Here is a 15,462-nt window from a genome sequence, read left to right on the forward strand (position 1 = left end):
TGTGATCAAAACACTACTGGTTCTTACCTGTCGACCTTTTTGTCTGATGTGTTTGTTCCAACTTCAAACACAACAAATATAGTGTTAGTTACATGCAGAAGAATGGAAAGAATATCATTCAAAGTCTTTAATACATATATATGAGGTTGACATTACATGAAATCATGAGCAGTCTGAATCCTTCTCGCATGCCATTCAGTCCATTTTGTCCGAGTGTATGCTTGATAAATCATTTACAGTCAAATGTAACACAGCAGCTGTATTACCTTGATGTCATCCATCATTGTCCAGCAATGTCTCACTGTTCTCCATACACACTTCAAGGGCCACAGCGTCTCATGATTGTCCAGTCAACCACATTTCAAGTAAGTCCAACTCCTGCTACTCAGCACTTTCATCCTCAATAATGAACTTTGGGAATTATTCCAACAAGTCACTCCGATATTAAAATCTCCTCAATTATTCAGAGTTTATGCATCAAACTTTTCCAACACCTTTGCGTTCTTCTCACATTCGCAACATTGCAACACTGACTTTTTGAAAAACAACTCATGTTCTTATTAAAAAAAGATAAATTAGACACAAAGCAGAAGGTTGAAACTTCGGGGTTTTGATGTTATGTACCATTGGCACCTGAGATTAGATTTTATTTACGAATATTGTGGCACTTGGATTAAAGCACTAACTAATGCTGAGTGGACTGGTCAAAGTTCTACTGTAAAATTATTCCCCAAAGTCAAAGTGAACCTTGCAGTAAAAATACCTGAATAAGTGATGTCCTCATCGTAATTAATGTTCCTTCAAACTCAGTCAATAATCATATTTACATGTCTGTACAGTGCTGCGCTACATGATTTTCTCATCATTACAGTAATCAAAGATTGCCAGGTCAATTGATAAATATTAAAGCACATGCTATGATTACATTCAAGCAACTTAACTAGTACCACTTAGGACAGACTGGAGGCAAAAACATATGTGCAAGTCTGCTTGGAAGCCTCCACCCTCGCTGAGAAGAGGAGAAAAAGGCAAGTGTGCATAAGTTCCTGTGTTTCCCGTGGACGAACCCCAAATAAGGAAATCGACAAGTGTAACGGTGCAAGAGTGAGCACTTCAGAGGACATGAACCATCAGTGTTGGTCTCAGCAAGCGTGGCTACGACACATTTGTGTACATCTGTATCACACTTGACTTCCTGACTTGTAAGAACTGATCGGTGAGTGAGTTCATGGAAAAAGGCAGAAGGTGCAACCATTCCAAGAAGTGATCAATTCCCACCATCCTTTGTGTTCATGACGTCCTCTGAAGAAAACCTTGCCAATGTATACTTACCATTAGAAGGAATTCCTCTTCAGTTCTTCATCCACTAAACCAAACTAAGATGCGGATGTGAAGTTTGACGTACCAACAATGCAGTCCATCTGCTTCAAACACTTTGAACCTGCAGGACGCCACGTTGTAAGTCCACCAGAGTCAAAACTGAGCATATTTCTGTAGACACCTCCAATTGGTGTGTGCAAATGTGCGCATCCATCAGCACCACGGTTCACGCTGGGCACGGCCTCGTGCCAGACTGTCTGCCCGCTGCCACGCACTCTTCATCAGTGCCAGGGCTTCACTGCAGCGCTTCTGCATTAGTGGATCAGACACCTCTCTGTGGGGGAGATCCACCTGCACACAGCCGAAGTTTTAATTTACGAGTTTCATTTTGAACAGACAAAAATTTACAGCTCTGACTTTGACAAAACATCCCTGACCCACCTGGTAAATGGTTCTCCAAGTGTGGCCCAATACCTCCAGCAGTCGATCTCGCTCCACACAGCCACTGAAGTACAAAACCCACGGAGGGAGGAACTGAGCCCGGTCTGACGCAAACTCCTACAAATGAGGCTCAGATCAGCAAAGCCACTAAGTTCTGATGATTCTGATTTTCTATCATATCTCTAACTTAATTTTATGATATACAAGTTGATCCGTGTTACTCACAATGACACAGTACTCCTCATCTGCAGACAAGCTGACCGAGATGACGTCACTAATTTCTACACTTCCAAGTGAGCGGAAAAAGCTGGTTTGACAGTCTTGGTGACAAGTAAGCAGAGCTTTGTCTGTCACAACCAGGCAACACGGAATACAAGGCGTTGGAGCAACACCTTGAGGGATGACCTGAGGAGGAGGAGTGGTTAATTCAGAACATTATTCATGCATTGAGAAAGAGGAGTCATGTGAGTGTACAGGAGTAAATCACAGCTGTAACAAATATTGTCAGCTATTGAGAGTCACTTATTAATCGTGGTGGTGCAATGTTGAACGTTAACTGAAAGTGTTGGCACTCACCCCCTTTGAGACAGACTGGCAGAGAAGCTGCATCCAGTCAGCCATCTCCTGCTCATTCTCAGCACTCAGCACCAGTGGGGGGCGCTCTGTCAGGATGACTTGAAAAGCATGTGGGCGCTCAGTACTGTTGGAGCGACGGCAGCCTCCGCAGTGCTCACCACTGACACAGATGGGAGGCAATCATTTTACAGTTTCTATCAAGAAGGAGTTATATTCCTCTCATGGAATCATACCCCATGGTGACAGACATCAGAGGGGTCACATCGGTTCTGTCGCTGTACAGGTACAGGATCCCGTTACTGCTACAGAAAAGAAAATATTCAGATATATTTTGGTCTCAAGAGTACAATAAAACAACTGATCCCAAACAGCATGAGTCAAAAGTGTATTTCACTCCCACCAATCTGCTGAGTGTGCACATTTTAAGGATACGATGCCAACATGACGGGGGAGGGGAGGAAATCTATTTGAACTACTAAGTGTGATCAGATAGAGTTGAAAGAAACTGCAAGCAGCACCTGAGGACAAGGTAGCAACTTTTCCACAGCTCCTTTCCCAAGTATGAGGATCCCGCTCGGTAGTGAACGGACCCCTCCTTGGTGCTGGAAGACGATCTGGAACCTGTTGAGGTTCCTGGAGGTGACAAACTCACATCCATTGGATCTTCCCATTGAACCAGGGCATATAACTGTATTGAAACTTCAGAGACCTGTGGGAGCGATGAGGTAAATGATGAGGCCATTACACATGCACTTAAATGCCATACGTCTCAATTTAATTAATTAATAATTAACTAAAACTAGGTGAAATTTACCATTAGTTAGAGCCAAGAAGTAGCAAACAATATAATTAAAATATTTACCTCACAACGTGTTTCTTGGGAAACAAACTTGTTTAGAGCGAGTTTCTCCATTGTGGCATCAGTCAAGATGGAGGGATATGGAGGCTCACGGCATCCTTTTACCATGGCGGATTTGAGGACTGAGAGGAACCATCTACAGAAAGGAGTGGGATTGGGAATCGATCAAGAGGCAAACAAAATATGGATTCATGCCTTCATGAGTTTACCTCGGAAGAAAAATAAATGCCGCACAGTTTTGTTCCATCACAGTTGAAAATATTATAAATTACGGATGGTCGATAACTTATCGTACACAATATACAGCCAAAAACAATATCCATGATGACAATTCTGCATCTCACGATAAATTCGATAAACACGAGGTGCACTCGCTGCATTGGACTTGCACACGTGCACATGACTAGACCGTGGCGGCGCACTGCGCTCTCCAGGTCCGCTGCAGACACCGGCATTTGTCAGTTGAGTAGAGTGTGGTGGACTTTGGTTCAAGATCCTAGTTTTAAACTTATTTTTAATACAAGGATTCAAGTTTATTTGATGAGATCGTGTGGTCCTCATAGGTTTTCCGACACGGTCGACTGCCTTGGTTCATATCACATGCAGGTCTCCTGCTACGCTGGCGCCTCGGCGAAACACAGTGGTGAAAATAGTTGGACATTGGAAGAACATCCAGTCCGGTATTGCCAGCGGTGTCCTCTTCCACATAAGCGGTCACTGGTCGTGGACACACACTCACAGGCAGTGCTAATGCTCCAACCCGGCATCAGTTAGGGACCATTGACAAATTCTAAAGCGGTCCACACATCAGTGAAATCTTCAGTCAGGCAATGAAAAAAAAACATTTGAGGAGAGAGAACTACATGATCATTTATTCACATTACTTCTAATATTTCTTCAACAGCATCTAGGAAATGTGTCCAGACTGGTCAATAGTTAAAGTCAACTATTAAGAGACATGAGATACAGCAGACTGACAGCTAAATTTAATGACGAAATAAAACTGCAGAGCATTGAATTTCTCATCTCTACACTGAGTTAACCATTATATTTAAGCATAAACAAATAATGATGTTGGAGACAAACTCTACTTATAAGTGTCATCATAAAACAGTTTCAAGAGAGACTGCAGTGGGTCCAACACATGGAATAGAATGAAAATGCATTTATCGTGATACTTTTTTTTGTCCATATCGCCCATCCCGATTAGAAACTTTCCATGGGAATAATAGGAATGACAGCAATTGACGGGGTTTAATAAAAAAATCAGGGAATTCACTGGGAATATATGATGTCCAAAAATAAATACAAACAGACTGGAGCTGGAAGGGGCCTGTTGGGCCCCAGTGTGGCGTTACATGAAGCAAAAACAGGACACTCACCTGGTTAAAGAAGAATCAGCTGTATCCAGTAAAAACTTCCTCCTCCTGTTGGTGCAAACTATCGTCACCGTCTGTTGATCCAGACCAACCTAAAGGTTGGAGATGGAAGATCATAAGATGAGCCAAAGACTCATTGAAGCATACAGGACAAGAGTGGCTTCTATGTGAAGGACAACGGAAATCAAGTAGACGATAGAAAACTCTGCTGTGCTCACCGACAAATAATCCAACTCATTGTAAGAAACGGCTTCTTCTACAGTATAAGGCTTTTCTGCTGCACCTGGAACAAAACAAAACACTGAATTAAGTGTTATATTAAGCTTCATCTAATATAATCAGATCAGATCCAACCATTATTATTTATACACTCAAAAACTACTGCATTTTCTTCCAGTACAAACCTTTCCTCAGCAAGTAAATGTAACAGTCTGTCAGCAACAAATAAAGAGGCTGCAGGTCTCCTTCCATGTGGCCTGTGCTCATTCGCACCATCTGGAAACAGACATAACATTGTTCCAAGATTTTTTACAGCTGTGGTACATTTCAACTCCATTTCTTCTGGAGGCATCAGATCAATGTGAACATTCAGACTTAAAAGGCACGTGATGATGTTCACTTCAACCCAAAACATTGAAATATATTTGTATAGAAGACATGTTCGGAAATAAATGTGATAAAATATATGCACTCAACATTGTATTAACACCACAATAATAGATCAGTCATTACCCTGAAGAGTTGCTCTTCATTTTCTCTGAACACGTGTATCATCAGAAGCAGCAAATGGTTATTGTCCACCCTAAAAAGATATTTTCCATAAAACAGACTCTTCGGTGGTAATGGTATCACAGAATAATTTGCATCATCAACTCACTTGAATTCAGCTGGATGAGAAGTTTCTGAAGGACTGAGCCTCCCTTCCTGCTGCCCTCCCTCAGCTGGACTGACGTCTTCATCACTTTGGGACTTCATCTCTCCATTGGTCACGTCGTGTTCCGATCCTGCTGCCGCTCCCGCTCTTTCATCTTCATTGCCACTTGAACAAGTCTGTGACTGGCCAGACTCTGCAGAGTCATGGTGGCCACCACCTGAGGAAGCAGAGTCTGGACTGTTGGGGGTAATGTAGCAAAACTCGTCCTTGCCGGCTGGGTCAGGAGGCTTTCCCTCTGAGTCCTTACGAAAGGGCTGCTGGGCGTGAGGCTCAGTGCAGGGGGAACTGCTTTCTCCATCCCCCTTCACTCCGGAGTGATCCCAGGGCTTTTCACAGTCAAAAGCTCCATTCAACTTGTCCATCACATCACTTAAGGGTTGACCAACATTATCCATGGAGGTGTCCGTCATCTCAGGAAGCCGTAGACCTTCCTCCATGGCATCAGAGCCCCCCTGTCCCGTCCTCACATCGCCATCATAGCCCAGTTTAATCACAGTGTCATTGAAAGAATCCAAGTCCTCAGACGGGGTCAGGCCGCTGTTGTCCGACTCGATTTGCTCAGATGAATGGGAGTTATGCAGGCAACTAACTGAATCGGAGGAACCTCTTGGCCGCCGCTTCTTAGCTGGTTTCCTTCGTCTAGCCATCCTGCAAAACAAAGGTCTACTGTAAATTGTAAAGTAAATGAGATTAAAGAGCAATCCTGTGACGGATGTACCTAATAACTTCCAGCTCGTTGTTATTGCTCTCCGCGTCGTCTCCATTTCTGGGTGCAGAGTGACATTTGGCTATATGTACTGGCGTCACGTCAACTGAGGTGTTCGTGTCAGAGTCATCGTGGAAGGGGTTGGATCTGAATGGCGGGCTGTCTGGAGAGGGTTGAGCTTCCACCATGACCTTGATGGTGCCAGCAGGGACCACTACTGTCTCGCTGATGACCGTCTGGGGATCAGAAGCGCTCGAGCGCAGACAGCTGGCATGGTCCGTGAACTCGCCCTCTAGAAACAATAACCCACAATAAACATCCATCAAAGCAAAAACTGAGTCTCAGTTCAGCAATTTGATACAGAAATACACACAATCTATGGTAGACTTAACAATTACAGAGTGTGTCATTAAACACCACATTTCAGTTTGTTTTCTGGAAACTCTGAATGTCGTCAGAAACTGTGTGTATTTCCAAAAAAAAAACATTGCACACAAACACGTTAGGAGCTCCATAAATAAGCCCAGGAATGCAGGAGTTGTGTGGCACTGGTATATCAACCATGATCATTGTGGGTACACAAAAGTCTTGAGGCCACCAATAAAAGTAGCTCCTTCAAGAGTGGCAATATGTATGATTATTATAGTATATACTTCAGTCTAGAGTAGAGAATTATTAGGCTTAGGAATGACAAGAATAAATCATATTCCTTCACATTAGGGGGAAACATTGATCAGTGAAGTACATATCAGGCCAGCCTTATAAATATAGTAAAATTTGCATTTCTCAACATTTTTTTTTGTTGTCCCACAATGGTTCAGGAGAATGGAGCCCGGAGCCACATTTGTAAAGATACACAACGTGTAAACAGTCTGAAGAAGCAGAGAATAAGTCACATTGCATATTCAAGAAGTCATAGTGAGCAAGCTTTCGGATTTCTCCCCTGGTGAGTCACACATATGCAACATAAAGTGAACACAAAAAACTTCAAGACTTACCTCAATCTCTTTAGTAAATAAAGAAGTGTGTATATAGCAAATAGTAGATACAATAAGTTGGTACGACATGCACTTGTCTCCCATCTGTTTAACACCTTAATCTTGAACAGGAAAGCATTTTGTACATTTAGTATGAACACTCTTGGGTTACGTCATGCATCCAACAAAAACTCAGGTGACCATGCCAAAAAGCAAGGGGAGCAAGGAATGTTGATCAAGCAGGGGGGGAGCATTAACCAAATTCCCACCTTCCCAGTCTGCACTTGGCATTGACTGCAACACAGGGAAGATGTCACCAAAATCATAATCTATAACAAAAAGGAGGGATAACATAACACAAAATTAATACAGATGGAGCTGAAATGATGTCACAGAAACAAAAGGAAGGAATTAAAAACAATGTCAAAACCAAGTTTCTAATAAGAATTAGTGGGAAATAAATCAGATTTTGAGATCAATACCCAACTTTATCATCACTGAATTACAATGTGACGAAACGTGGATCGGAAGCACGTAAACGTTTAGTTAAATGGAACAAGATGACTTCCTCTGAGGCACTTGGTTTCACTAGCATTCATTATTTGGAATCTTAAAGCAAGGTTTATGAAGAAAATCAATGAGGAACATAATCAGGGTAACTGCATGACGGTGAAGATGGATGAGAACAGAATCGGGGGGAAATAAGTGAGAGAGAAAAACATGCTAATGGAACAATAGTTGCACTTCCGTACATGTGCATCATAAGTGCTCATTACATTCAATGAGAATTATAATCTATTGATGTCAGGCTTGAGTCGGAACCCAGTTAAATGGAATGGCATCAAATAACAATTGGCAGATCAATGTTATGTTCCGTCGTAGTCTACTCACAGGATGTTGGAATGAAACGATAAATAGGAGGATAATCCTATTAAGTCAGTTCATGAAGATTAATAAAACCCACCCTCACTTGATGGGGCAATAGCACTGTCGTCCCATTCAAGGTTTGTGGAGGTGAGAGAGGTGAAGGAATGAAGAGACAAGCTGTCGGAGCTTGGTAGCCTTTCTTCAAAGTCCAGCAGGTTCGTAGGTTTGTAGTACTCTGGCATGTATGGAGCCACGTCCAAATACGGCACATCCTAAACAAGACACAGCACATGTGTAACTACATGGAATCTCCATTGTACTGGGTAAAGGATCTAAAAATAAATGCTGACCAGCTCCAAATCGAAGCGGATGAACTCCAGGCCAGACACCAGCGTCAGGAACAGGGCAAGGTGATCATCACTGCAAACTAGTGCATTTCTAGAACAGAAAATAAACTATTACCAGAGAAAAAGAAAATGGGTGACTCATAATGTCATTAGCAGTAATCCCAGAATTAACTGTAATTACATAAAAAGACTTTGCTAAACTCAAAACCATCAAGAGGATGCAAAGCAAATTGTGGGTTGTGATCAGATTGTTCCTACAGGAAGTGACTAACAACATTCCATGGGAGTCACTTTGATGACTTACTTGAAGTAATACTTGTGTAGTAATCCTTGATTTTCCTGGAAAAGGCGCAGATAGCTCTCTAAAGAGCTCTCACTTAATGCCAGATACAACCACGCACGACCTGCGGAGGCATGACGTTCACTGAGTTTGACATTTGAACGTAGCATGCTGCATTGCCAAGTATGAAATCTTAGTTGAGCATTTCCAAAAAAAGAATGGATCTTACTTCGACCAAGGTTTGTTGCAATGTGTTGCAACTCCTCAATCTGACGCACAGCCTCTCTCCTGGTCAGGTGAAGAACTAGAACCCAGTAGCCAGAGGAGATGTCTTGTAGGCTGGACAAGAGGACAAAGTGTTGAGTAAAATATATTTCATCAAAGTCAAAAACCTTGCAAAAATGCAACAAAACTATCCCTTTAAGTGTAAACAAAATTCCAATATGTTCATTGCTTAATATTAAACATTGTTTTAAGCTTACCCATACAACAGTGCATGGTCTAGGTGCTCACACAGACGTTGCAAGACCCGGTCATGGTTTCGGATTGCTGGAGTTTCATCTTCACAGGCTGCAAAGTAGCTCTGCAACTGCAGAGAAAGATGTTTGTGGTGATTGGCTTGAGTAGAGCTAACATCAATGTGAAGTCAACTGAAGGGTAGCATTCTGGACTTCTGAAAGTCAATAATATTTTGGCTCATTGTGGGTTTCAGATATAGAGTTTTTGGAGATTTTCCAATCCAAATATTGTAGAAATTACACAAATAAATGCATCTAAACATAGCAATAACCATACAGCTGCAGTGCAGGATTAATTGCCAAAACAAAGAGGGCTTATGAGGCATCACAGGAATGTTCTTGGCAAGTTAAACTAGTAGTCTGACCTACTAAACCCTCAAAACAGTTATGAGGAGACTATAATGAAATATTGCAGACAGACCATAGCAGAAATTATTTATAGACAATCCAACTGAAAATTAAATGCTTGAGAAACACATGACAAACACGTTCCTACTTGCGAAACTTGAAAATCAGTGTCTGTGTTGAATTATTCATTCAGTTTGTTTTAAAGACAAAGCAAGGCCTGGAGCAAAACTGCCTAAAGTTACATGCTTATAGCACAAACCTTTATGTAGCATGCACATTTTTTCAGACTTTAGTAAAACTTAAACCACGTAAGTACAAAACCTCTGTTCCTTTCAAAGCATGCTCACATTCCATGACTGCTATCACATGACCAGTCAGTGTTTGCCAGAAGCACACACTTTCCTTGGAGGTTAATCATAAGAGCAGCGAGTGTTCGTGCAGATTAATGCTGGATGGGAAAAAACATGAAACATAACGCCACTGATAAAACATGTACATAATACTTGGGATTAAGGCGTGACGGCATAATTCACAAAAATACACACAGAAAAAAAACATTTCTTGCACAAAGCTAAAACAAGCTACATTTTATTGGTGATGTTTTCATACATCATTCGATTGTCTTGATTCTTTCCACAATGGGGAAACGTGGGTTATTACGGCATCATTACAACATTAAAGACAAACAAACATTGAAGACATACATAAAGAAACAACACGCAACTGCAGAAACAAAGACACAAGAAAAATAAACACAACAAAAAACGAAAAGGATTAAATAAACACGAATGTGTATATATATATATATATATATATATATATATATATATATATATATATATATATATATATATATTTGTGTTTCCTGCCTGCATGGGTCAAAATTTCACAAAAGTGTGAAGGACATAGTTGTGCTACAAACCACACTTTTAACATAGGCCACTGAATATGTGAGTGCGGAAGTATTGATGGCTATTGCTGTAGATTCTTTGTGGATTTCTTGGACCGAGAGAGGTAACTTCATAAAATACATTTTATCCTCTATCTGGTTGACTTTTGATGCAGCCATGATTTGTGTCATCAAAGTGGGATGTCATTTGACCTGATTTTTTTCTGTTATTACAGAACACAGATTTCCTATGACAAATTTATGATCGCTACAAGAGGAACCAAAAGAAGAAATACATCATGTGAACTTCAGTTTTCTTCCGTTCCGACAGTGGTTGACTTTCAAATTTATCAAGACTGCCTTAAGTGTTGAGTCACAGTGGTCACACTTTGTTCCGTGAAAAGTGTCGACTAAGGTGACTGTCTTTTCACATTTTCAGGCGAGGAAGTGTTTGTGTGCATTATCTCCAGACACTCCGATTCCCTCCTAAAGTCCAAAAACGCAGAGAGGTTGATATTTGTCTTGCGGCATTTCCTGTCGGGGGTTGAGCCATGATGTGCATCCTTCCTAGTTCGTTCTATCCTGTTCTGAGTTTGGCAAAATGCGCTTGTCGAAAAAAAAAACTCAAATAAGAATGGATTTACAGTGGTTTGCACTTCAGAGCTTCATCAAAAATAACAACTCATTTCACCTGTTTATTGCAAAAAGTACTCCACACCTAGGTTACACTATGAATCCAACCTGTGCTTATGTTGTCTTAGCTAATGACTTCTGCAAGTTTAATGGAACAAAAGTAACATTTCAAGTGTATGTGGAATTCACAGGACGTGCAAATCGACATGCCTGTCGACCTATCATATAATATTAGGTGTCATGAAGATGTATACAAAAGCTCTGAATAAGGGTTGCAAAGATGGAATGACCAAAAGAGCTAGAAATGAAGGTTAAATCCAAAATTAATGTGGTAAACAAGTCGCAGGTAGCAGCTGTGTTGACACTGCATGCCGCAGTGAGCAAACCATGGGGCTGGGTCACTGTCAGCAGTACGTATTATCAAAGTGGAAGAATGACATGACATCCACTAAGTTTGAAAGATAATCTAAATCCATTAAATGTGTTATGGTAAATCGGGGGACACAAGGCCCTCAAAGGTACGCGACCCAAGTTGTATTCGGCGGACAATATATGACCTCACAGGAGCTCCAGAAACTATACTTCACACTTAAAAAAGCGAAGACAATAACAACGTGATGTATGAAGCCAACGGGTGCTTACCTTTTTGACAGACAGGGAGATGTTTTCCAATATTCGGTCTTTTACTTTCAGTTGATCCATCACTCGTGTGTTGGCAGCTCACAGCAGCCTGTCAGATGACTCCCTGTTTTGCTAAAGCTAACACTGGGCTAACTAGCTGCCGCTAGCAGAGAAACACAGCAGCGTCAACAGGCAAATAAATATTTACAACGAAACCAAAATGTCCGAAACATTGTTATTCAACACGGTGAGGCGAGACATGTTGCTTTTCCGGTGGTCTTATTTTACAAAAAGAAATGTCGGAGGTCGCCCCTAATAAACATAAACAACTTCTCGATAAACTCGAGGTTCGTTCGTTCCACGAAAGTTTCCGGTTTGCTTGGTCATTCACACGGGTAAGTCGAATTCAAGAGAAAAACAATAGTCTTCCACTGACTCCAGTAACGGCAGCTAATTCAACTTCCAAACGGTGGTATGCTGTAAAAACCAGCAAAATACCAAACATGGCCATGCAAATAACTATTTATATCAGGCCTCAACTTTTGGCTTACTTTTTCATGCATTGGATTTTATTTTTACAATAATAAAAAAGCGTTTTTTATCCTACATTTATTATTTATCTTATATCTTTAGAATTTATCTACCACCTGTAGAGAGTAGTGCACATAAACAGACTTAGTGTAAATAGTGTAAAGTTTTAGTGATATTACATTAACACAAGCCAGTAAAAATGAGTTTTGAATCTGAGTAGAAAGAAAACTGGCAGAGAGCACAGATAATTTAAACAATTCATGAAGAGATATGACTCGGGACACAGAAGACAACGTGGAATGTCAATTTTTTATTGTTCAATGTGTTTTTTTCTGTCTATCAAAAACCAAAACATGGCCTTTTCAGTGCATGAAGTTACCACAATCGCTCTTTACTGCAGGATCAGGGGTCAGAATTTAGGTCAGAGGCAAAAGTTCAACACAAAGTTACAAACAAAGAAACCCCTGAAAACAGAACAACAGCAATCTCGGACCCACAGACCTGAGTGCCATCATATGCAACCTAAGACGGTCTTTTGAGAGGACTGCAGTCCAAGTCCTTGTGTGAATTCTCACATCATTCAACTCCAAGTTTCCAGATGAAATCTGTAACCCCACCCCCCAATGATGTTTCCCTGCATCACTAGTCAGACTTTTCCTTTTCTTTCATGTGCAAGAAGACGATGCTGAAGATGAAGAGCCCCGACATCATTGAGAACACGCTGGCGTAATAGGGGAAGGCTGAGGGGATGAAGCGCTCATACTGGGTGTGCTGGAGAGGACGCACCGACACCTTAAAGAATGACAAATAGTAAGTTAGAACACACAGCCGTTTAATATTGTACCATGCTTCCACATCAACTCCCCGACTCACCTGAGTGGAAGAGTACAAGTGTGTGTAACCCAGGCGGTTGTAGTCCACCTTGAACTGGAAGACTCCGTACACATCGGGCAGCTTGAACTGGATGCTGTATTTACCACCTTGAAGGGACATTTGACATTTGAAAATGATCAAAGTCAACAACTGAATTCTACAAGTATGGCAACTGTACCATTTTTCTTCAGGTAAGTTCGGACAAAGGGGTCGATTCTGACAAACTCCAGCTGGATATCGTCCCCATCGAATGGAACCCAGCGGCCCTCAGAAAGCATCTCAATGACAATGCTGTATTCCTGCAAGAGGAGGTAGAATAAAAAGCAATTTCTATTAATACTGGAGGTGAATTCTCTTAAGTCAGCAAGTGTTATTCTATTAAAACATTTTTTTTTTTATATCACCAACGCACCACAAGGTCTGTGATGGTATAGGCTGCAGGGGGTGTGGTCTCTCCAACAGGGTGGTGGGTCACAGCTCCAACTCTGAGAACTCCAGCCTCCTTAAAAACCCAGCGGGACAAGGCTTCAGCCAGCTCCATGTTTCCAGTCTGCTCATGTCTAAAAGAAAAACAAGAACCACAATGTTTCACTGCTAATAAACGCTTGTTTCAGAATACTGCTGAATACCACGATGTAGTTAAGCAGTAACATGAATTAAATCAACAAACCTTTGAGATCCCGGAGCAGCCTTCTGCACAGCAGAGTTAAAGAAGGCGTCACTGAAGAAGTCCAGGGAACCACTGAAAACTACTCTGGCGTTGTTTCTGGCCTGTAGACCCGCAATCAGCAGAGTATTCTTTCCAACGGCATGAGGATACTAAGGGGAGGAAATGTTTGATTTTGGTCAATAATGGCTGTTGAACAAGAACTAGAAAAGTGAAATACAATACCTGGGAGATTGGTCTGTCAGGGAAGAAAGAGTAGGATGTCGAAGAACCAGTAAGAATGTCCAAGACAAGAGGATTTTCGGGGTCGGCCACCATGCTAGAAGAGAATAAATACATTGGATATTACTAATAAATTATTGCAAAGAGTGTTGGGTAAATTTGTTTGTATTTCAAATCAACATCCGCTTACCCAACACCTTTAAACAAAACTGGTCGAGTGCTGTGCTTGCCCACGATGGTTGGAGCTTTCAGCAGGTTCTCTGGGTTGGCAACGATAAGGGTGTGCTGGAAAGGAGAGTTGTTTTAAGTAAAATGCCAATTCCTCTCAAATGACACGCCCAGAGGTTAAACAAGTGATGTTTACCTCTCCGGGATCAGACACATCATAGTTGTGATGATCGATGACAGCCGTTTTTTCCTCGTCGAACTCAATGCCACACTCGCTTCCCAATTCCCTCAGAGGGTCACCTGTATTTGGGTTGAATATCATGAACATTATACAGATGTGTTAGAGAGTAAAACATAAAACACGCACAAGTTCAACTCACCAATGTCAGAGCTGGCGGCCACCAAGACGTTTCCACCGCCATCAATGAAAGATGTAATGGTCTCCACATTGATGTTTCCACCAAAATCTGTGAAGGAAATATTTGGCACTCAATAAACATGACTGTATGGATGCAAGGAAAACTTAAAACCTTACCCTCGACTGATGGGGAAAAGATGATCAGGTGTTCATAAAGGAACTGGCCATATTTGATGAGAGACAAGGAAGGATCGTCCGCAGTCTTGAAAGTGAGATCAAATCCGCGATCTGTGTGGGGAAGGATAGCAAGTCATTAGCATAGCATAGAGTTCACGTACTTCTAGAATCTAGATGACATACCTTAAACTTAGACGTAAATTAACACATTTCGATCAAGCATCGTGCTGATCTATTATAATACGATAGATGCACAACACTAGGAATTTGTTCTTTGTCTAGTCACCAAGATTCTTTGTTACCTTTATTGTGACCAACAAGTTCACCGCCTAGCTCACAGTCATAATATACTACATTCCGTTGGCCATACATACTATCGGGAAGCGAGACAAATGTATGAACTGAATGAAATTGCTCATTCTTGGTTACTTACCAGCGAGACTGCGGAAGAAGATTGAATGGGTATCACGGATGTTCAGGTTGTCCAGCAGAACCAACGTCTTTCCATCCGCCACCGCGCAATGCAACATAGACGCTAGCGACAGCAGTACAAAAACGTTTTTATGGAACAACCTAAACGGTGTTGGGGTCATTGTTCTCGTCCTTTTTTGCGACGACTGCAGAGAACCGGACAGAGCTGGCCGCACGTCTGCTGTCAACGTCGCCATTTTCCTGCAGAAGTCGACGTCAGCGTAAGTATTCGAGTCAACTTTGACCCGCACGTCTCAGCCAATCACGAAGCGGAACGCGTCTAGAACGCGGACAAACTAC

The 15,462-nt window shown here is 41.6% G+C and overlaps 2 protein-coding genes across 8 annotated transcripts; both read right to left on the bottom strand.

Annotated features, from left to right (window-relative positions):
* Nucleotides 1-112: 112 nt before the first annotated feature.
* plekhm2 (pleckstrin homology domain containing, family M (with RUN domain) member 2) lies at nt 113-12,159 on the bottom strand. 7 transcript variants are annotated; one of them, XM_053848594.1, is made up of 21 exons: nt 11,717-12,159; nt 9,169-9,275; nt 8,916-9,025; nt 8,711-8,810; nt 8,410-8,497; nt 8,157-8,331; nt 7,462-7,521; nt 6,228-6,507; nt 5,453-6,157; nt 5,308-5,377; nt 4,980-5,070; nt 4,794-4,858; nt 4,579-4,667; nt 3,200-3,332; nt 2,856-3,046; nt 2,571-2,639; nt 2,338-2,497; nt 1,987-2,166; nt 1,762-1,878; nt 1,502-1,671; nt 113-1,441 (listed from the first exon to the last, which is right to left on the bottom strand). In XM_053848594.1, the coding sequence occupies exons 1-20, from the start codon at nt 11,774-11,776 to the stop codon at nt 1,534-1,536; spliced, it is 2,988 nt and encodes a 995-aa protein (XP_053704569.1). In that variant the 5' UTR covers nt 11,777-12,159; the 3' UTR covers nt 113-1,441; nt 1,502-1,533. The 7 variants fall into 7 exon arrangements, with proteins under 7 accessions (XP_053704569.1, XP_053704571.1, XP_053704570.1 ...); XM_053848596.1 differs by having other exon boundaries at nt 113-1,671; nt 8,163-8,331; XM_053848595.1 differs by having other exon boundaries at nt 113-1,671; nt 2,571-2,636.
* Nucleotides 12,160-12,525: 366 nt separating this feature from the next.
* On the bottom strand, nt 12,526-15,371 carry ddost (dolichyl-diphosphooligosaccharide--protein glycosyltransferase subunit (non-catalytic)). Its single transcript, XM_053849797.1, has 11 exons — nt 15,125-15,371; nt 14,692-14,802; nt 14,537-14,623; nt 14,353-14,456; nt 14,179-14,273; nt 13,992-14,085; nt 13,770-13,918; nt 13,512-13,659; nt 13,278-13,398; nt 13,100-13,206; nt 12,526-13,018 (listed from the first exon to the last, which is right to left on the bottom strand). Exons 1-11 carry the CDS (start codon nt 15,357-15,359, stop codon nt 12,869-12,871), a joined length of 1,401 nt encoding a protein of 466 aa, XP_053705772.1. The 5' UTR covers nt 15,360-15,371; the 3' UTR covers nt 12,526-12,868.
* Nucleotides 15,372-15,462: the final 91 nt, after the last annotated feature.

This window comes from Synchiropus splendidus, chromosome 18 (assembly GCF_027744825.2).
Source record: "Synchiropus splendidus isolate RoL2022-P1 chromosome 18, RoL_Sspl_1.0, whole genome shotgun sequence".
NCBI lineage: Eukaryota > Metazoa > Chordata > Actinopteri > Syngnathiformes > Callionymidae > Synchiropus > Synchiropus splendidus.

What these genes read in the sequence shown, in the direction of transcription:
- plekhm2 (XM_053848594.1), bottom strand. Translation starts at nt 11,776, where the DNA reads ATGGATCAACTGAAAGTAAAAGACCGAATATTGGAAAACATCTCCCTG. An exon ending in TCTCCCTGTCTGTCAAAAAG is followed by an intron (nt 9,276 to 11,716) that starts GTAAGCACCCGT and finishes CTTTCTCTGCAG; the next exon opens with TTGCAGAGCTACTTTGCAGC. An exon ending in GACCATGCACTGTTGTATGG is followed by an intron (nt 9,026 to 9,168) that starts GTAAGCTTAAAA and finishes CCTCTTGTCCAG; the next exon opens with CCTACAAGACATCTCCTCTG.
- ddost (XM_053849797.1), bottom strand. Translation starts at nt 15,359, where the DNA reads ATGGCGACGTTGACAGCAGACGTGCGGCCAGCTCTGTCCGGTTCTCTG. An exon ending in ATGTGTCTGATCCCGGAGAG is followed by an intron (nt 14,274 to 14,352) that starts GTAAACATCACT and finishes TCTCCTTTCCAG; the next exon opens with CACACCCTTATCGTTGCCAA. An exon ending in CTGACAGACCAATCTCCCAG is followed by an intron (nt 13,919 to 13,991) that starts GTATTGTATTTC and finishes TCCTCCCCTTAG; the next exon opens with TATCCTCATGCCGTTGGAAA.